Source organism: Argopecten irradians, chromosome 10 (genome assembly GCF_041381155.1).
Source record: "Argopecten irradians isolate NY chromosome 10, Ai_NY, whole genome shotgun sequence".
Classification (NCBI taxonomy): Eukaryota; Metazoa; Mollusca; class Bivalvia; order Pectinida; family Pectinidae; genus Argopecten; species Argopecten irradians.
The window spans coordinates 8,851,334-8,874,104 of NC_091143.1; the positions used below are offsets into that span (position 1 = coordinate 8,851,334).

At 34.5% G+C, this 22,771-nt stretch overlaps 1 protein-coding gene across 1 annotated transcript in view; it reads left to right on the forward strand.

The window, feature by feature from the left end:
* LOC138333045 (protein unc-13 homolog B-like) overlaps positions 1-22,771 on the forward strand; it is a 142,071-nt gene that overhangs the window by 25,191 nt on the left and 94,109 nt on the right. Inside the window, exons 4-8 of the mRNA XM_069281150.1 lie at positions 11,442-11,541; positions 18,354-18,471; positions 19,624-19,747; positions 20,108-20,187; positions 20,874-20,922. Of these exons, the coding sequence (XP_069137251.1) occupies positions 11,442-11,541; positions 18,354-18,471; positions 19,624-19,747; positions 20,108-20,187; positions 20,874-20,922 (471 nt within the window). The remainder of the gene's footprint in view (positions 1-11,441; positions 11,542-18,353; positions 18,472-19,623; positions 19,748-20,107; positions 20,188-20,873; positions 20,923-22,771) is intronic.

A 22,771-nucleotide genomic window follows, 5' to 3' on the forward strand; every position in this document is an offset into this window, starting at 1 on the left:
GAAAACAAAAAAGATGTTACAGTATATTTCTCAAAATCCTTTTCTATGTCAGTATTGACATTTTTACCCTGTTGTTTTCTAAAGCTCAAATGACTTTAATTTTACTTTGAATTTATTTTGGCCTTTTATTTGGGATCATTAATATACTAGCTTTATACTGTTTTGACCTCATCCTTTTCTATGTCTATAGCCAATGTATGCTTACTCTGTTACTGATCTCCCAGACTAAGGTGTCTATCAATGGTAAAACAAATCACTTATGTAATCAATAGTAGCTGCCAAGATTATTCGGCAAACTCTCTCTTTTTCTTTGTTATTTTAGGCTTCAATCAGCGAAACAAAGCAGGTTTTGTGTTTGCCTTGATTTCTAATCCCATGCCATGTTCATACAGTAATAGCATCAAGTTCTTCATTCCCAAGAGTGATATTATGAAAATGTTCACTTGAAACTTGTAACTTTGATGAAATGGAACAGAAAAGTATATGTCTACCATACCTTATGCTGCCAATATTTTGCTCCTTACTGTGCTAACTTGTGTAGAAGTTATAGACTTAAAGCCGAAACCTGCATGTTTGTTCTAACGTAGTAAATGTTGAACGCCAGAATCACATGTGTCATTTAGAGCCGATAAGAATGCCATTTGAAGGGCATTTATTCCCTATCCAATAGATAATGTCCGTTTTGGTATTCATAACCTTCCGAGAACTGTCTGAGATTGTGATGCAGTTCTACCGTTCTGCAGATATTACACAATATTGACAAGAGCTGTGAGCGTGGCTTCAGTAGACTGGTGTTCCTTGGAATGTTTTACTTTGGTCCAACCACATATCTCCTAATCTGTTTCTGCTGAGACGCAATTTCTACTGGTTCTGGCTTTTAACTGTATTGTATTTCCCATAAAATATTTTAAGACTAGCATACAGTTGAAGTTCGTGTAGGATGAACTATTACATCAGGGCAAATAAAATCTACAATACATTCCCTTTCGCGACACCTTCAGCTAAAAGGACTCTATCTACCATACACATACTCAAAACAGTCTTCTGTAATTCTTATGCTGTATAGTTCCTTTTGTTCGCAGAAAATTAATTTTGAATAAGTTTGGTTAAGTTAACATCAATACCCACAAATTCTGTATCCTGTAATGAATGGTTTCATAGTGATCACTGTAACACAGCAGAGAACATATCTATTTAGTACATTCAAAGGGATGAAATTATTTGTGTTCTATGTATAATTCTAGAATTACTACTGTATTTGATTTTAACAATGTGCGAAAATTCTTTTTGCAAAATTGTCCTAAAACAGAAATGCAAATTTTTTTTTTTTTTTTTTTTTAATGAAACAGATTTTTTAAAAAAATCTACTATGTATGTATATATATATTCTAAAGAGTCAAAGCTAAATGTGTTTCATGTTGTTACATGTATGAGTAGTATATTCATCTACACACATACTTAGGTATAGAGATTATTATACTATCCTTATTTTATTTTTTTGGAAATTTTGAGAAATATTTTGTTTGCTTCTCCTAATGATTTTCTCAACATTACAAACTTAAAGCTGACAATGCAAGTTAAAAACATGCAGTTGAAATTTAAAAAAAAATATTAACGAAATATTTTTTTTTCAAAAATTGTTTCTGAGACATCCCCTAGTTATGACAGTGTGGTATCTAAGGAAGTGGCAGCCATTTTTCCAATGCTCTGCTTAGTAACCTTCACTGGCCAACCCCCTATATAAAGCACGGGACACTTGACACACGTGTATCATTCTAAACATATCTTGTCTCAGATACACATGCCCCGATATTGCAAATAACAATGTCAAATTGAAAATAAACACTGCACTCACCTGACAATATTTCATTGAAGTAATAGATGGATGTGTTGTCAGCTATATCCCAACATATGTCCAATACGAACTAATAAAACACTTCAATATACACTAAGTTTTACACGTACATGAACAACGACACGTGTGTGTCCTTGATAGTTGTCGCTCGTTCGGATCAGGTACGTAGTCACGTGTATATGGTCAGTTGAGTGCGTCGGGTACGATGATATACGTTGAGATATGTGGACGGATTATTTTTGGATTTCTATTCACTTGCGTTGGAATTTTATTTTGAGAAACATCTAAATGACAACTTCGAGGAGTTGACATGTTTTCTTGCTAAAAAAAGTCCCATATCGTTTTACAGGTGAGGGTTTTGTTTACCTATTTGTAGGGTGACATAACCTGTGGACTGCTAGGTGTATAGGTACATGAATGAGCACACGTGTGTCTAGTCATGCGCTTTATATAGGGGTCGGTGAGTCGTCGGAATGTAAAACAAAAATGGCTGTTCTCAACCGGGAATGTCTCATAAACGATTCTTGGAAAAACGAGTATACTTATTTTTAAAAAAATCTGTTAATAATTTTAACTTGCATTGTCAGCTTTAAGGACTTAGATATTTACTGTTCTTCGGGCATGCCTATTAAAGATGTCTGAAAGATAGGTGAAGGATATGTGTTATAAATATCTATCTCTATCTGACTGTACTAAAAAGTCTGTAAGATGTTTTTTTAGAGTAAATACAGCATTAAAATCAATAAGTACTCATTTTGAATTTGTTACTGGTATTTGTTTTTCACATAGATGGATGAGGCCTTGAATAATTCATTGCCATAACAAATTTTTCACTTGTGAATTGAAATAATTAAGTTATGGTCATGTATGAATTATTTATTGCTACAAAATGTTTTAATCGATCAGTTAGACAAATGTTGTGTGTAAGCTATGTGTATAGGGCATGAATCTTATATCATTTGACTGGAGATCACGGTAATAAAAAATCACACGTGCCAGGATGAGGACTAGCTGCTGTGAGAAATTCTGTGGGATCTGTTATGAAGATTCTGTTCACACTTACACAAAATCATTCTTTGTTGTACTATCTTGTTTCTTATAGTTTAAAGTCTCTAAGAAAATGAAATAAAATTGAAATTTAACTAAATCCTCCCAGAAGTGATCCATAGGAGTTTAATATTCTGACTGTGTATTACTTTGGATACCTGCTTATAGCTAGCTTTGTTGTTAAGTTGTATTTAGAACTGTAAGACTTTAGGGTGGAATGTGCTTTAGTAAGATCCCACTATGAAAAGGACAAATGTTCAACTATTGCAAAGAGTCACAACACAACATACCACTGAGTCTCCCAAAATTAACATGCACTTTACATATTGACAACAAACAGGAAACAAAATGGCAGACTGTTTGTAACTTGGGTTACCTGCTCACCAATAGAATGAACACAGAATAAAACTAGAAATTGTCATAGACAATTTGGCGGGCTTTTCACTATATTTAGTTTACAATACCGTCATTGCCAGGTAAGTTAAGAACTAGGTAATGTACGGAAGCCTGTTAGGGTCCCATTGAAATTTTTTTTTATGTCGTTATAACAACTTAGTATCTCGTAATAACGACTTAGTATCTCGTAATAACGACTTACCTATGTCGTAATTAAGACTAAGTATCTCGTAATAACGACTTAGTATGTCGTAATAACGACTTAGTATGTCGTAATAACGACTTAGTATGTCGTAATAACGACTTACCTATGTCGTTATAAGGACTTAGTATCTCGTAATAACGACTTAGTATGTCATAATAACGACTAAGTATCTCGTAATAACGACTAAGTATCTCGTTATAACGACTTGTATGTCGTAATAATGACTTAACTATGTCATAATAATGACTTAGTATGTCGTTATAACTAAATCGTTATTATGCCATAACTAAGTCGTTATAACGACATACTAAGTCTTAATTACGACATACTAAGTCGTGATAATGACATAATACTTTTTTTCAATGTGACCCTAACAGGCTTCAGTAGTAATGCATGGGTTTTGAAGTTGTAACCAATAAATGACCTTGACTTTCAGCCCTGAATAAAAGTGTTTTAGTGAAGATCTGCATGAAGTTTGATCAGCCGAAGAGAACTCTCATCTTAATCCAATTCATATTTCCAAATTCGTTCGAGCAAATGATAACGAGATCGAATGCGCCTTAACGTCATCTGACTTGCGGTGTGGTTAAGTATATATACCCCGGTATGTATATTTAAACTCTGGACCCCTGTGACCTTGAACGTATGAAGACTCTTGTCATTTTGGTTATTTTTGAGTCATTTAAAGATTTGAACATATTTGACTCATGTGGCCTTGAATGCAAGTCAAGGCCTTCATCCCAGCATGGTACAGGCCCAGTATCAGTACCCAAGGCCTTCTGGTTATGGAGAAGTTGTTTGAATGAAAAGTTTACACATGGGGGGATTGCGCACGACGACGGACGAAGCGTGGTGACTATATGTCACCCTGATCCTTGAGGTCAAGCGACCTCAAAAGTAAAAACCATCAAGTCCTTTATGATGTAATGAATATCTTTATTTTCCACTATTTCAATATTTGACCCCGTCACTTTGGGCTCAGATTCTTCAATTGTGCAAAATCTGTTCCCCTTTTCGCAAGGATGTGTCTGAAGAAATTTATGCAACATATGAATGGAGAAAATATATACAAATGCAGCGATTGCAAGAAGAAAAATGTTTTATTATAGCTGTAAAACCAACGATAAGTTAGTTATGACCATTTAAACAATTTATTTATGATATGTGTATTTGACCCCTGTGAACTTGAATTTGGGTCAAGGTCATTCCTAGTATCTGACTTTATAGCCTATCCCCTGGAAATCTTATATATGAAATATGAAGATCCTAGACCTTACAGAACTTCAGGAGAAAAGTTTTCAAGTTTATTGTTAAAAACAGGACCTTTAACATTTGACCCTTACCGAAAACCGGAAGTTGCCACTTTTTGTAATAACATGTAGAGAGAAAAAGTTTACGCTTAAGATTATCTGCAAAAAAATATTATTGGATGAAATCTGTGAAAAGATCATAGCGGCCATTTTTTTTTTTTTGATGAAGATGAACATCATATCAAACGTTAGAGAACATTAGAGGGGTCTTTTCTATAGCAATTGCAGACTATATTAGTCATTCAGTTCGACAACATATAATGTTAAAACATTTTGGCGGGAATTTAGCAAAGATCAAAGGATTGTTTCAAAATGGCATACAGCATTAACCGGAAGTGCTACCGAAAAATAAAAGACACCAAATTCATCAGAATGACATTCTGCATAGATATGTAAAAAGAAATTTCGCAAAATCAGAAAAATAAAAATTCATGAACTTTGACCCCATAGCCAACTTTTTTGTTTGACCTTTGACCTAATTGCTGTAATTGAATAAAAGTTAGTCTTTTATACGATCTACATAAAACATCAAAACTATTTACTGTATCTTAAATGGATTTTGAGTTATGGCTGTTTTAATCTTTTTCGGTATGACGTCATGGCGGCCATCTTGGATTTTTGACCTACTTAAAAATGTTGCGGTCACCCCTTCAACTTATGCCATACAATATAACAATAAGGCCATTGGCATACCTCTTACCATTTTGAAGATCTTTTGGACACAAAAAAGTGTAGAAGAATAATAAAAAACAGAACAAAAACAATAGGTCTTTTCACCACATTGTGAAAAGCCCTAACAACTGATATAGTTTACAGTTAGATCAGTATCAGCCATGTCTGATACCAGTACATAAGTACACCTTGGTGTCTAAGATTGTGATTTGATTTGAAGATAAGTCAAGCCTCCACCTCCATTAAAAATGTAGGTCCCTGATTAATTGGGTTTTATAGAAGGTACATGACCTGAGTCTTTGGAATCATGAATTACTCATTTCAGATGCTGAATATGTCGGTTATATGTGCTACATTAAGATGTACTAGGTGAGACAGCTGGAGATCTGTGAGATATAGAACATAGATTTGCACTATAGCTACTATAGAGCTCTTTAAGATTGATCTCATCTCTCCTCTTGTTGACAAACTCAGGATCATACAGTAAAAGGTTTTTTTCTATTCTCTTTTTAGCCAGCTTCATTCTGATATTGATCAAACACATACATTTACATTGATTGTGGTACCACTATGCTCATGATAGACCTATGTGAAATCTCAACGTAGGCTTCAAAACCAGCTACAAAAGTTCTTTGTGATTTTCAACAATTCTATGACCTCTCAGTAGCAAAAGCCATATGATGCCACACTGTATACTGTGACATATCATCCGAGTGCTGTGTGGCTGACAGGTCTATATTAGATTCATACCAAGTAAGAGAAAAATTATTGTTCACCTCTGCAGAAGTGGAGGTCGATCTTGGCTCTGGCACTGCTGATTCTTTGATGTCAAATACTCCAAAAGCCTTTTGTTTGACAACTTGACAACTTAAGAATCTTGTCCCAAGGAGTTAAAAGATTCTATTAATCATCATAAGTAAATGGTATCTTTTTATATTGATGAGAAACAAAACCTTATTATTTTTAAAAGTACCAAATACCTTTTTTAATCTTCACTAACACCTGGTATCCATTTACATCAGAACACATCAATCTGAATTATTTACTGGTAATGTCGCTAATCGTCACACTTAACGATCCAATCCACAAGAGATTTAGACTCCTTCCCAAGGACTTCTTCTACACATGGTATAATTAATTCTCATCTATTTTTTGTGTTGAGATGTAAGCTGTAAGGAAGAGTTTATTTTTGGCCCTAGTTGTAGGAGTATAGCCTAGAGAATCTTGGTCGATAGATTGACTGTGGGATGGAGATTACGTGGCGGAGTGACATATTGATCGGCCAGAAAACACATAAATATTATACAATCAATTCCACTTGCGGAGGTGAATATGGAAATTTATTAACCCATATATAAGATATTAACTTTGTTAATTGTCTTCTGCTTTAGAGTAGCAGCCAATGTATATCCTTTCACAGCGATGTGCCTGAGTGCTTAAAATCTAATCTGGCAAGATTAAACCTTTCAATAGACAATGTAATGACATGGCTAATAGTTGTTATTAGGGAAAGCTCATCAACACTTACCCACTTTCTCCCCAGTAAGTCTACGATGAAGTTTAGGGTTTTAACGAAATTTTGTTTGAAGCATCCTTGTGTGAAGAGGGACCAATTTTGTGTAAATCATTGAATTGATCTTCTATCCGGGGGCCAGATGGGCAGTCCAATAGGAAAAATAAAGCAAATCTTATATCATAACCTTTAAGCTTACTAACATTCATAGGCTCAGAGGAAACAATTTGGTGTAGATGAGAGAATCTGGTTTCACAAAGGAACGAAAACCACCAACTTTAAAAATTGTGAAAAAATATCTGTAATTGGTCTGAAGCATTCATGAGTAAGGAAATCCAATTCTGCAGAAACTATGATTAAATAAAATATAGCAGCTGCTAGCTGTATTTGACTGGAGAAAGGCAGACATGTGGGTTATATATTGGATTTTGAAATAGTTTTATCTCTCAGTTTACCATCATAAGAGGGTGACCTAGATAATCAAATCACTATTTATTCCTAAACAAATCCTCTTACAGACATTCTCAGATAAAAATATTCTGTTAGAATTTTTAAAGTGTGTTTATAATTATATTCAGTTCCTTAGTTATGATATGTATGCTAAATTTTTGAAACAATCCAACAGTTAAGGAAAGTGAAAGATAAATATTTCAGTTTAGAAATCCATATTGTATCATGCTTGTATTGTTCAAAGATTTCAGTTATGCCTGATTTCACCATTCTACCTACTGGTGAAATTCTGAAGAATCCAGGCTCACCAGTGCACAAAGCTGATCATTTCAATCTAACCATATCTTAGAGCTAGAAAATTAATGCTCCCACCCATTCGAAAACACTTCACATTTGGGGTTCAGCAAAAACCACATGTAATTTGGCGTAGTGGAATATAATAGCATTACTTTCTGCAGCTTTGATATTGCTCAGCAGACAGTTTGTTTTTAATAAATTGAGCTTCTTCCATTTCCTAGCTTGTACTGCCGGATACTTCACCTCCAACTTGAAGCTGCAGGTTGTCCAAGTGTCTAGGAGCAGAACAATCGCTCTAATGAGATTTTGTCTCTATCGGACTTTCCCAATCCGCTTAGGAAAACAAACTTGTATTGTCACTCTCTCTATACTCCCTGATATTGACAGAACATCTCCTGTGTCCTACCAGGGACAATATTTTAGAATTTGATATAGCTGTAATTAAGAGGGAAGCATGCTCTATGATGATAAAATATTTGGCTAGTTAATTTAGTCATGTCTATTATGGATATAGGGTTTCCATTATATAAATACACAAAAGCTGATGAAAGTGATAATAGAGTAAACAGGGCAATAAAAAAGGGACCATGATGGTTAAAATGAAGCTTTCAGGATGGTCAAATAAGTCAAGGTCATAGTGGCAACATTCACTTATAAAACCTTGGAATTTCTATCATTGATACATCACCAAGACTGGAGCAAACTACATTATTAAATCCCTTTTACTCCTAAAGCACTCATCTGTTTTTCCTGTGTAACTCCATGTTAACCATAAAAATATCAACTTTCTATCGTATACAGATATAATGTTTGTTTTACTGTAAAGGGAAAGAGACCTGTATTGTTTGTTTTACTGTAAAGGGAAAGAGACCTGTATTGTTTGTTTTACTGTTAAATGAATGAGATCACTTTGTTTCAATCCAGGAAGGACTGTATAATTAACTAGTAACCATTATAACCATTATTGCTTCAACTCTGAATTCTTCTTCATCAACAATATTGACCATTGACTTCTTGGTTGATGCCTTCCGCTGGTGACTGTCTGCTCGGTCCCTGTATCCACAGTATTGACACAATAGATCGTCTGGTGTCTATCTACTTTTCTCAGAATGGCCTTGGTTTTTAGTCCTCTCATGATTCCTGTAGTCGGTAAACACCAGGGTATTGCAGTGGAGCTGTGGAAATTAAAGTTGCACCGAGCCTTGCGGCTACAAATTCTGATTTGTTGACATATACCTGCACTGTCTTGGAAAAGATAGTTATTGGACATTGTATATTGATTTTCCTCGTGAAAAACTGTCATATTGTTCTGCTTTAGCTTTTAGCTTTTAAAAATCTTTTAGTGGAACAATATGCCGTATAGTAAAAGAGATATAAGTATTTTTAGATCATTTAAAGCAAAAGCAAGGATGGTGTATTGCTATCTGTCATTATCTGATCATTGTTGTGCCTTGTGTACATTTCCACATATAAATCAATACCTCGTTAAGAAACGGAAATGTTTGGTTTGGTTCTGTTGTGATTGTCCTATTAACAGTTAATTGTTCATTTGGTGAGATGGCTGATTTTTATGGTGAATGGAAAGTTTACTTTTTGGCCTTGAACTCCTTGGGCTTTTAAGCACTATTTGAACACTTGGATAGTCATGCAGCAGTTGCCTGTAGATCGATGGTTTTTCTCAGGAATCTTTCAAAGGTCTTTTCTTATTGCAAATTATATTAGCCCTTTTATAACAAATTATTTTCCTTCCGTAGAGGGTCTCTTTGCCACAGTTCATGGTGTCTGATATATCTTAACCCTAGTAGTGCTGAATTGTCTCATATTGGGATAGTACCGAGTGCTGAATTGTTTGAAAAAAAAATAGAAATAAAATCTTTTTTTTTCAATGGTCAATGGTCAATATTGTTGATGAAGAAGAATTCAGAGTTGAAGCAATAATGGTTATAATGGTTACTAGTTAATTATACATTCAATGGTCATTTGAAGGTCGATTTTATGTAAAATGTAGCTCTTTTTATTCCTTTCTGAAAAATGTGGTAAAATTCAGGTAAGAAAATAACAAAGCTTTAGAGAAAAAAAATTAATTGTCCTTTGCTTTTACATCAGTACATGACCCTCTTCTTTTATTTTGTCTATAAAATTAATCACAACTGATTATTGAAAGAGAAATAATGAAAAAAAAAAAAAATTCTTATTCAAGGGAGACAATCTATGGACAGTTTTGTCTCGTATCAAATTCACATTAGACTGGTGATTATACTTTTTTGAAAACAAATATTTGTACCATGTATGTAAAGTCATTTATTTGTACCATGTATGTAAAGTCACTTATTTGTACCATGTATGTAAAGTCACTTATTTGTACCATGTATGTAAAGTCACTTATTTGTACCATGTATGTAAAGTCACTTATTTGTACCATGTATGTAAAGTCACTTATTTGTACCATGTATGTAAAGTCATTTATTTGTACCATGTATGTAAAGTCACTTATATGTACCATGTATGTAAAGTCACTTATTTGTACCATGTATGTAAAGTCACTTATATGTACCATGTATGTAAAGTCACTTATATGTACCATGTATGTAAAGTCACTTTATATGTACCATGTATGTAAAGTCACTTATTTGTACCATGTATGTAAAGTCACTTATATGTACCATGTATGTAAAGTCACTTATTTGTACCATGTATGTAAAGTCACTTATTTGTACCATGTATGTAAAGTCATTTATTTGTACCATGTATGTAAAGTCACTTATTTGTACCATGTATGTAAAGTCACTTATTTGTACCATGTATGTAAAGTCACTTATTTGTACCATGTATGTAAAGTCACTTATATGTACCAAGTATGTAAAGTCACTTATTTGTACCATGTATGTAAAGTCATTTATTTGTACCATGTATGTAAAGTCACTTATTTGTACCATGTATGTAAAGTCACTTATTTGTACCATGTATGTAAAGTCACTTATTTGTACCATGTATGTAAAGTCACTTATATGTACCATGTATGTAAAGTCACTTATATGTACCATATGTATGTAAAGTCACTTATATGTACCATGTAAGTAAAGTCCCACAGCTGATCAAAAACCCTAATAACAGATGTAGAGCAATTTGGTGATTGCCTTTGACCAATGAGGTCTTATATTGATAGGAAAGGTATTGCATGTACTAGCTATTATTCCATTGCAAAGTATATAGCTGTTAATGCCTGATGGTACTTTATAAAATCTGATTGACACCATTTAAGCAACAGAATGTGAAATTTCCTGGCCCTCAAACATTTCTACTGTTTAAGCAATTGTAAGAATGTTACATGATATGAAAACATCAAATTCTGAAACAATATTTTGATAAGACTTTATGTGTAAAAGAAATGATCCAGAAAAATTGATCATCTTTTACATGTTGCTACAAGGTACCAGGTGGTTTTGAGTGAAGGTTCATATATGTACAAAGCTTTTACAATGTCATAGATGTTTATAACCATATACTAAAAGATTGGAAAAAAAAACAGGAAAAAAAGTTATAGCTTTATTGAACACAGAGCCATATTGTCACTTTTAGTTACTATATAAATGTTCCTATTTATGTTACATGTTTTAGATATTTATATAAAGTTGGTTGTGACATTTCTGATATGTGACATCAAGAATTTATTTGCAAAATGATTTTATTTTTCAGAACGATTTAACACCTATGTGACCTTAAAGCTGCAGAATGTCAAATCGACAACCATTCAAGTGAAGGGCAACAACCCCTGCTGGGAGCAAGACTTCATGTTGTAAGTAACATACAGAGATAAATCTGCTGTAGTTTGTCTGTTGTAAGTAACATACAGAGATAAATCTGCTGTAGTTTGTCTGTTGTAAGTAACATACAGAGATAAATCTGCTGTCGTTTGTCTGTTGTTAGGAACATACAGAGATAAATCTGCTGTAGTTTGTCTGTTGTAAGTAACATAAGAGATAAATCTGCTGTAGTTTTCTGTTGTGTAAGTAACATAACATACAGAGATAAATCTGCTGTAGTTCTGTTGTAATCTGCTGTAGTTTTTCTGTTTTAAGTAACATACAGAGATAAATCTGCTGTAGTTTGTCTGTTGTAAGTAACATACAGAGATAAATCTGCTGTAGTTTGTCTGTTGTAAGTAACATACAGAGATAAATCTGCTGTAGTTTGTCTGTTGTAAGTAACATACAGAGATAAATCTGCTGTAGTTTGTCTGTTGTAAGTAACATACAGAGATAAAGCTGCTGTACTATGTCTGTCGTAAGTAACATACAGAGATAAATCTGCTGTAGTTTGTCTGTTGTTAGGAGCATATCTGCCAGTGTGTCTTAACAGTATTTAGGTACTGACTCTATAATGTGTTGGAAATGGACTTCTTAATCTGATAAAAAAGACAAAGATATATTTGATATAAAGTCACCTAATTCCTAGACTCTATATAATCAGAACATCAAGCCCTGTCAGTTAATTATTATACCTGAAATGTGATTGTAATTAATAAAGCTTCAGTTTTACCACTGATTCAGAAATAATTTGTTTCATAATGCCATGACTTCAAGATTGCTCTTATAATATAGCTTTCCTTAATTATTAGTGATGAAGTATGGAGTTGCTTATAGTTCACTTTGTATAACTTCAAATAAAAGGAACATAGTTCACGAATTTGGCAATCCAGGTATTTTCACTAAAGTTTGTCTCCACGAATAAACATCTGCAATTTATATTTAATTTAATTTCATGCAATTTTAAATCTGTGAATTTTATTCTCCGCAAACTTATTTTGAAATAGAAATCACAAAAATCAGTTCTGTAGCTGTGAACGAAACGTGATATACAGTATCATCTATAGCTATACTGAGAGACCTTTAGCTTCTCACCATTTTCTTTTTCATTTGATTTGCCTTAATGTCTGGCATCATACAGTTGGAGCTGCCATTTTGGCTTTTGCAGCAGTTAGATGTGCCAATATAACAGTTGGAAAAGTGTTGATTTTTCAGTTTGAACTAATGTTTTAAGAATAGACCTGTTTATTGTTTAAACATTAATCTTGAGGTTGCTGTTATTTTGACAGTTAGGGCTGCCTTTGAAAAGTTAATGTTTCCATATTTACAATGGTGGCAGCATTTTGATATTAGGACAGCCATTTTTACAGTAAAATTATCGTTTTATGTGTTGGAGATGTTATTTTGATTTTTTGGAGACCCAAAAAATCTTAACAGGACATCATATATGGCACTGGCATCTGTGCCATTTCCGGCTTGTCATTTTCAGCTAAGACAATCAAGTCCAATACCATATTGTCGGTGTTAGCTCGGACCCAACCCTAGAGTCACATGCCCATTGTCCTACCACTTCAGCATCTGTACCTTCACTAAGTGATATAAGTGTTGTTTAATTGATTTTCAATAATCCACATGAATCACAATTGAAAGGAGAATAAATACAGATTATTTCATTTGTTTTATACTCGCAAAGAAGAATGGATCATTAGTTTAGAAGGCAGACCTAAAAATGTTAATTGGTTTCACTCGACTTCAAATAATCTGATGCCATGTTAACTAATGACAAGACATTACCAAGGGTTGATTTTGTTACTGGGGGAAGAATTCTAATGTGTTCTGCACAATTAAGTTTCATTCCAGTTGGAAGCCATTCTTTGAAAGGAAACAGAGGTTCTTTGATAGTGCTTTTCCAGCAATTTCCTAGAAAGAAGATAAATTACCGCAGTCTAATTTTTATAACAAGTTAAATCATTTGTAAGGAGATTATGTATAGGAGATGAGTCTGCCGTCTAATTGTCTTGGAAACATGGTTTTTCTACAGTTTCATTGGTAATGGGCTCAAACTTACTGGAGCCAAAAACTTGCCCACACAATATGTCATGGTATATCTTCTATTGTTTTAGTAGTATTACAAATTACTATAATAGATATATAGAGTTTACATTTGTTGGAGATGCTTGTTTGTAATCAAAAATTATGTTTCATATAAATGCAACACTAAACATTTTTGTTTGTTCTTTCTAACTATTCTGGATGAACTGAGTCAGTTAAAGGCTTTCAATATCTATATACACTTCAGAAAGGTACACAAGTTACTCTGAATATAAGTGCTTTTATAACTGAATTCGTATTATATTTCCCAAATTTTCATTTTGTTCATGTTTCCTGAAATCAGATTTAGCCTTCGAGCCTTTTTCTCAAAGTTGGGAAAACAGACCTTTGGGTTAATAGTTGGCCCCCCTTTCAGACCACTTTATGAAAACACTTTCTCTTCTGAAACAGGTGGTCTAGTTCAATAAATTGTGTTTCTTTGATATTCAATATTGAACTACGGTAGTGACAATGTCTAATGGAGAAATGGACGTGAAAAAAATTACCTCGATTAATTGGCATATCCACAAGGTGAATTAGATTTCAAAATCTGCTGAAAAGAACTAGGGAGTACGTATCCAATGTGAGAGTATTTCTGTAAGTACCAGCTTGATATCACATTAACAAGATGTTCAACCTGTTGTTACTTACATATATAGGTTACATATTTGTATAAAGGGCTTAGCTAACAATAGCTTTATCATACATATCATTTACAAATTCTCTCAGGATATCTTTTTGTACTAGATTATAAAAGTGTGAGCAGGCTGAGATCATTTAGGAAAATGTGTATCGGCTGTACTTTATTGACCTTAGCTGGTGATGTTATATAGAAACTTCTATTAAGTTGAATTCATTTACAATCTCATAATAGAGAAATGCCAATTTGAGAGATTTTCTAAAGACTTTTGCCTAGTGATGGAGGAGATTGTTCAGATCAATTTACTCAATTAAGGACAGATAATCACGGATCAGGTCCTACCAAACATACTAATGGCTGAGATTTCCTTTAATCACATCCGCTCCTTAATCAGTACAGTCGGTGACAATCATAGGCTCGTTACTCCGGCGATCAATACATATTTATGACAGGTTTACAACCCACGGCCCACTGTATCATCCTTTACATCACAGGTAACTATTGGAATCTACGCAACAGCACCACTGACATTGCTAAGGATCTTCATCAAATAGATTTCTTAGGTTAGGTATAAATATGGATTAGACGTTACTCAGGCTTAACTAAATATGCATTTAAAGTCAGGTAATCTTTTTAGTATAATTTACTGTATCATATCATTCATTTTAAACTTTTTAGTCTGCTGTTATTTTGTAATTAGTTTTTAGCCCTTTTACTGTCACAGAGGAAATTTAATGTCAGCGTTCTACATGGTGACATTAGAAATGAATTTTAAAAAGGCTAAAAATTTGAAAGGATTATTTAGAGTTCAGTAAGTTAGAATATAGAACACAACTCCGTGTCAGATAGTTACGTTACACACTGAAATCAGAGCCATGTATATATTTGTTGTATGGCATTAAAGTGATTGTTTTGCACACACTGCCGCCAACAGGATCTGCTGTCAGAAAACCAGCACTGCCATTATCACAAATCTATATTTCATTTAATAACTACATTCATTTGTGAAATTGTGTGCTCGATAAATGAGGATGTGTACATAGGCTATATCACAACCAAGTAATGTAATTAGCACTCTCTTGGGGGACCAGGCTTTACCCGATTGTTAGTTACTACATATATAGGTGTAAACATGACAACCAACAAACATATACTACATATATAGGTGTAACCATGACAACCAACAAACATATACTACATATATAGGTGTAACCATGACAACCAACAAACATATACTACATATATAGGTGTAACCATGACAACCAACAAACATATAAACATGACAACCAACAAACATATACTACATATATAGGTGTAACCATGACAACCAACAAACATATACTACATATATAGGTGTAAACATGACAACCAACAAACATATACTACATATATAGGTGTAACCATGACAACCAACAAACATATACTACATATATAGGTGTAAACATGACAACCAACAAACATATACTACATATATAGGTGTAAACATGACAACCAACAAACATATACTACATATATAGGTGTAACCATGACAACCAACAAACATATACTACATATATAGGTGTAACCATGACAACCAACAAACATATACTACATATATAGGTGTAACCATGACAACCAACAAACATATACTACATATATAGGTGTAACCATGACACACAACCAACAAACATATACTACATATATAGGTGTAACCATGACAACCAACAAACATATACTACATATATAAGTGTAACCATGACAACCAACAAACATATAACTACATATATAAGTGTAACCATGACAACCAACAAACATATACTACATATATAGGTGTAACCATGACAACCAACAAACATATACTACATATATAGGTGTAAACATGACAACCAACAAACATATACTACATATATAGGTGTAAACCATGACAACCAACAAACATATACTACATATATAGGTGTAAACATGACATCCAACAAACATATACTACATATATAGGTGTAACCATGACAACCAACAAACATATACTACATATATAGGTGTAAACATGACAACCAACAAACATATACTACATATATAGGTGTAAACATGACAACCAACAAACATATACTACATATATAGGTGTAACCATGACAACCAACAAAAATATATACTACATATATAGGTGTAACCATGACAACCAACAAACATATATACTACATATATAGGTGTAAACATGACAACCAACAAACATATACTACATATATAGGTGTAACCATGACAACCAGCAAACATATACTACATATATAGGTAAAAACATGACAACCAACAAACATATACTACATATATAGGTGTAACCATGACAACCAACAAATATATACTACATATATAGGTGTAACCATGACAACCAACAAACATATACTACATATATAGGTGTAAACATGACAACCAACAAACATATACTACATATATAGGTGTAACCATGACAACCAACAAACATATACTACATATATAGGTGTAAACATGACAACCAACAAACATATACTACATATATAGGTGTAAACATGACAACCAACAAATATATACCACATATATAGGTGTAACCATGACAACCAACAAACATATACTACATATATAGGTGTAAACATGACAACCAACAAACATATACTACATATAAAGGTGTAACCATGACAACCAACAAACATATAATACACATACATGGATATATCCATGACAACAAAGAAATATATACTATATGCATGGGCGTAACCATGACAACAAAGAAATATATTCTACATACATGGGCGTAACCATTACAAACAAGAAATATATACTACATATATGGGTAAAACCATGATAACCAACACATTACTACATACATGGGTATTACCATGACAACCAACAAGTTACTGTGTACATTGGTATAATCATAACAACTAACAAAGATATAGTACATACATGGGCGTAACCATGACAGCCATCAAACATGTACTACATTTATGGCTGTAACCATAACAACCACCAAATATATACTACATACAAGGGTATTACCATGACAATCAACAAACCTACACTACATACATGGGTATTTCTATGACAACCAACAAACCTACGCTACATACATGGGTATTACCATGACAACCAACAAACCTACACTGCATACATGGGTGTTACCATGACAACTAACAAACCTACGCTACATACATGGGTATTTCCATAATAACCAACAAACCTATGCTACATATATGGGTATTACCATGACAACCAACAAACCTACGCTACATACATGGGTATTTCCATGATAACCAACAAACCTATGCTACATATATGGGTATTACCATGACAACCAACAAACCTACGCTACATACATGGTTATTTCCATGACAACCAACAAACCTACACTACATACATGGGTATTACCATGACAACCAACAAACCTACACTACATACATGGGTATTACCATGACAACCAACAAACCTACACTACATATATGGGTATTACCATGACAACCAACAAACCTACACTACATATATGGGTATTTCCATGACAACCAACAAGTTACTACATACATGGGTATTTCCATGACAACCAACAAGTTACTACATAGATGGGTATTACCATTGGTATGACAACCAATGTCATTTTGGCCTTCAATTATACAATTATTCGTTATTGAACATAGTGTTTTTAACCTAAATAATATGATTAAATAGGATTAAATAAGATATTGCCAAGAAGACATTGATTTACAGGATTAGATGTAAAATAGAACCATATAGCATATGTAGGCAATAGGATATACTAAGGTTAGGGGTCAAACATCAACATTTCCAGGTAACATCATGGTGATGATGATGAAGTCATATATTATAAGTTTATAAGTTACCATTTGAAGTGAGCAGTTTTGACATTATCAAGGCGACATGTAGCAATGTCAAAGAATTAGAGGTCCTGTGTTGCTATAGTGACGATTGTATGGACATCACCACGATTTTGTGATGTCTCTGTATAAAATGAATGTTGTAGGTTACAGGTATCATAGAGGCTACAACTGACCTTGATGTTAGTTGATAGTGCCTACTACTTTTGCCTAACAATTTATTTTCTTTCCAAAGTGAGACGATGCGGCTTGACACAGGTTTGATCGTAGAAGTTTGGAATAAAGGCATGTTGTGGGATAAACTGTTAGGTCTACACTGGTTACCACTCCGAAAGATTCACCACTCCAATACGGTATGTATATATAGGTTTACACTGGTTACCACTCCGAAATGTTCACTACTCCAATGTGGTATGTACATCACTTAAGGTGTGTTTCTCTATTACAGTATGTCTTTTTTTTTATTTTATTTTTTTTTATGTATGTACCGCCTGTGAAAATTTATCTGTAAAAATTTACCTGTTTCCAAAAACCTCTTTGGAACTTTTCACAGTAAATCCATATTGTTAATGAAGAAAGATAAAGACAAATAAAGAATCTGTTTCCAAATGGAAACAACGAGGTAGAATTTGTTCCCTAAAGCTAACAAAGAGATATAAAAGCTAGCAAAGCTAGTTAAGTAACCAGAGAAAGCATTGGTTGCCTCCCTTTATTTATTCTCTTCACACACATACTTCATTGGAAGTGAAAGATGAAATGGTTTTGTAAACTTTCCACCATGATTAAACTTGTAGCTGTGGAAAGTGGGGGTGGACAGGGAGAGGTAGATTTTGAGTTGGGAGAGTAAAAAGTGGGTTTGGATTTAAAGGGAAATAAAAGGAATATTATGGAAATGGCTTAGCTTATAAGGAGTTTGTCGAGTGATTAATTATCATTGATAATGGTCAGTGGTAACAGGCCATAGATAAAATATATTGTAATAGCTGCATAATAACCCAAATCATACCCTAGCCAGAAAGTAAATTGGGGGTCAGATTCTCGTGGTGTACAGTGATGCTTTCTTATAGATACAGAATGAATGGTTGATACAAGTTAATAGAGCATTTGCCTGGTCAATGAGAAATGACTTTTCTGCATACCAGACCCATAATGACCAGGATATTGGACAGAGTAGAGAGTTGTATGGTATTATAATCCTGTGGAGACACCTACCAGACTATTGTGCAATACTGGACACCCACAAGGGCCATATATAGCGTTATATAAGGACTGTAAGGATGCTGTCCTCATCAGCACCAGATTCTGTTCATGATCATTTCTGGATGATATTAGTGTTCATTTTCTATTGGATATTATTCAACATATGTGACTGTTGACAGAATTATCTTCTGCTATGATATGTAAGCTATTGGATTTATGGCTTTGTAATATTTAACGTGTGTACAATTGAACACCAAGTGACCTTCACCTTGAGTTTTGACCTACCAATATTTTGTCTGTTTCAGGAGGGAGATGGGTCTTGGCTGTCCATGTATAGTGAACTTATTTTGCAAAATGGAGAGGTCGCTGGAACAAGGATCAAAACTGGACACGAGATTCTCATCGATGCCAGATTTGAGCTTCCCTATGGTGTGTGGTTACTACTGATTTTAGGGGTTTAAAGTCGAGCATTTATTATTTACTTCTGGCAATGTTTTATATCCCATTACATTGGAGAGATATTTTGTTGTTATAGAGGTTCATGGTAAATTCTGAGGATGATCTTGAAATTCAATGTATTATTTTCTGTGGCTTTCCAGTTTATTTGTCAAATGAAAATGTTTTGGCACTTATGTTAGACTTTCTGCTTTTGATACACATTCTTTACCAAGAAATCAAAGTATGGTTTTTGACCCATTTGTAAATAAAGGAATTTCAAAGTTCTATGACAATACGATATGTAAACAATAACACTGACTGTAGAGTAATGTGTGCTTGCACTGACTTCAGATGTTGTTGCAGATCTCCCCGAGACAGAGGCCGCGGAGTTACAAAACAAACTAGAGGTGCTCAACACCATGGACCAAGAGGTAAAACAATCGGGACACTTTCTCTGTTGTGTAGTGATGTTTATAGTGGTTTGGGGAGAAGTATCAGGACACTTTCTCTGTTGTGGAGGGATAATGATGTTTATAGTGGTTTGGGGAAAAGTAAGCATACCTGTCTGAATTGTTATGGAACACCCCTGGTCAATATGCAATTAGACTGTCTATAGATGAAGCTTTGTTGGAAGTCATTTGTCTTTATGAAGTTGACCAATCTAAATAATGCTTGATGGGAATGCTCGCTGTAAAAATAAAATGAGGTGATTGGAGGCTTGGTCTATTAAGCCCATTTTGTTTTACTTGGCTAGCTCAGGTTTGATTCCAGGCATAATTGACTTTTCTGTTGTATACTGTTCAGTGGTTCAATTTCCTGGGTGGTAATTTATTATGGCTATAGTTCTGTTCTTACTAAAATCTGCGAATTCTCAACACCAGTGAAATATTAAAAAAAATTGTTGACATAAGTATAATTCACAAATTATATGAAATACAAAATTCAGCCTCTGCAAATATGTCCAGTTTGAGATATCGACCCCGCGACTTTAAAACGCCATGGTACTGCATGACCTTTCAATTCTTATCTTATCACCATTTACTCTACAGAATTTTATTGGACAACAGAATATTGATCTAGTGTTTGTACACTGAATATAAAATTTCTATATTTATAGATTTTGACCATTCAAGAACAACATCGGCGGCACACATCATCAACACAGTGTAAGTATATATAGACAGGGTCACTGGTTTGTGTTTATATGTCACTAATTAGTGTTTATAGGTCACTTGCTAGTGTTTATAGGTCACTGGCTAGTGTTTATAGGTCACTGGCTAGTGTTTATAGGTCACTGGCTAGTATTTATAGGTCACTGGCTAGTGTTTATAGGTCACTGGCTAGTGTTTATAGGTCACTGGATAGTGTTTATAGGTCACTGGATAGTGTTTATGTGTTCATAGGTCACTGGCTAGTGTTTATAGGTCACTGGCTAGTGTTTATAGGTCACTGGCTAGTGTTTATAGGTCACTGGCTAGTGTTCATAGGTCACTGGCTAGTGTTTATAGGTCACTGGCTAGTTTTTAGGTCATCTGACCCAAAGGGTCAGGATGACCTATTGTCATCATGCACCGTCCGTCGTCGTGCGCCGTCCGCCGTCCGCCGTCCGTAAACTTTTCATTCAAACGACTTCTTCTCAATAACCGGAAGGCCCAGGGTACTCATATTTGGCCTGTAGGTTGCTGGGATGGAGGGCTACCAAGTTTGTTCAAATAAATGACCTTGACCTTCATTCAAGGTCACAGGGGTCAAAAAGGCTAAAATCTTTAAACGACTTCTCCTCAAGAACCAGAAGGCCCCGGGTACTGATATTAGGCCTGTAGTATGCTGGGATGAAGGGCTACCAAGTTTGTTCAAATAAATGACCTTGACCTTCATTCAAGGTCACAGGGATCAAATAGGCTAAAATCCTTTAAAAAACTTCTTGTGAATAACTAAGAGGCCTGGAGACCTGATATTAGGCCTGTGGCATGCTGGGATGAAGGGCTACCAAGTTTGTTCAAATAGATGACCTTGACCTTCATTCAAGGTCACGAGGGTCAAATAGGCTAAAATCTTTAAACGACTTCTTTTCAAGAACCAGAAGGCCCAGGGTACTGATATTGGGCCTGTGACATGCTGGGATGAAGGGCTACCAAGTTTGTTCAAATAAATGACCTTGACCTTCATTCAAGGTCACAGGGGTCAAATAGGCTAAAATCCTTTAAAAAACTTCTTGTGAATAACTAAGAGGCCTGGAGACCTGATATTAGGCCTGTGGCATGCTGGGATGAAGGGCTACCAAGTTTGTTCAAATAGATGACTTTGACCTTCATTCAAGGTTCCGAGGGTCAAATAGGCTAAAATCTTTAAATGACTTCTTTTCAAGAACCAGAAGGCCAAGGGTACTGATATTGGGCCTGTGACATGCTGGGATGAATGGCTACCAAGTTTGTTCAAATGAATGACCTTGATCTTCATTCAAGGTACCGGGGTCAAATAGGCTAAAGTCTTTAAATGACTTCTTCTCAAGAACCAGAAGGCCCAGGGTACTGATATTGGGCATGTAGCATGCTGGGATGAAGGGCTACCAAGTTTGTTCAAATGAATTACCTTGACCTTCAATCAAGGTCACGGGTCAAATAGGCTAAAATCTTTAAACGACTATGTTGTATTGTACTAATAGTCAGATGACCGTTAAGGCCCATGGGCCTCTTGTTATAGGTCACTGGCTAGTGTTCATAGGTCACTGGCTAGTGTTTATAGGTCACTGGCTAGTGTTTATAGGTCACTGGCTAGTGTTTATAGGTCACTGGCTAGTGTTTATAGGTCACTGGCTAGTGTTTATAGGTCACTGGCTAGTGTTTATAGGTCACTGGATAGTGTTTATAGGTCACTGGATAGTGTTTATGTGTTCATAGGTCACTGGCTAGTGTTTATAGGTCACTGGCTAGTGTTCATAGGTCACTGGCTAGTGTTTTTAGGTCACTGGATAGTGTTTATAGATCACTGTAAAGTGTTTATATGTCACTGCCT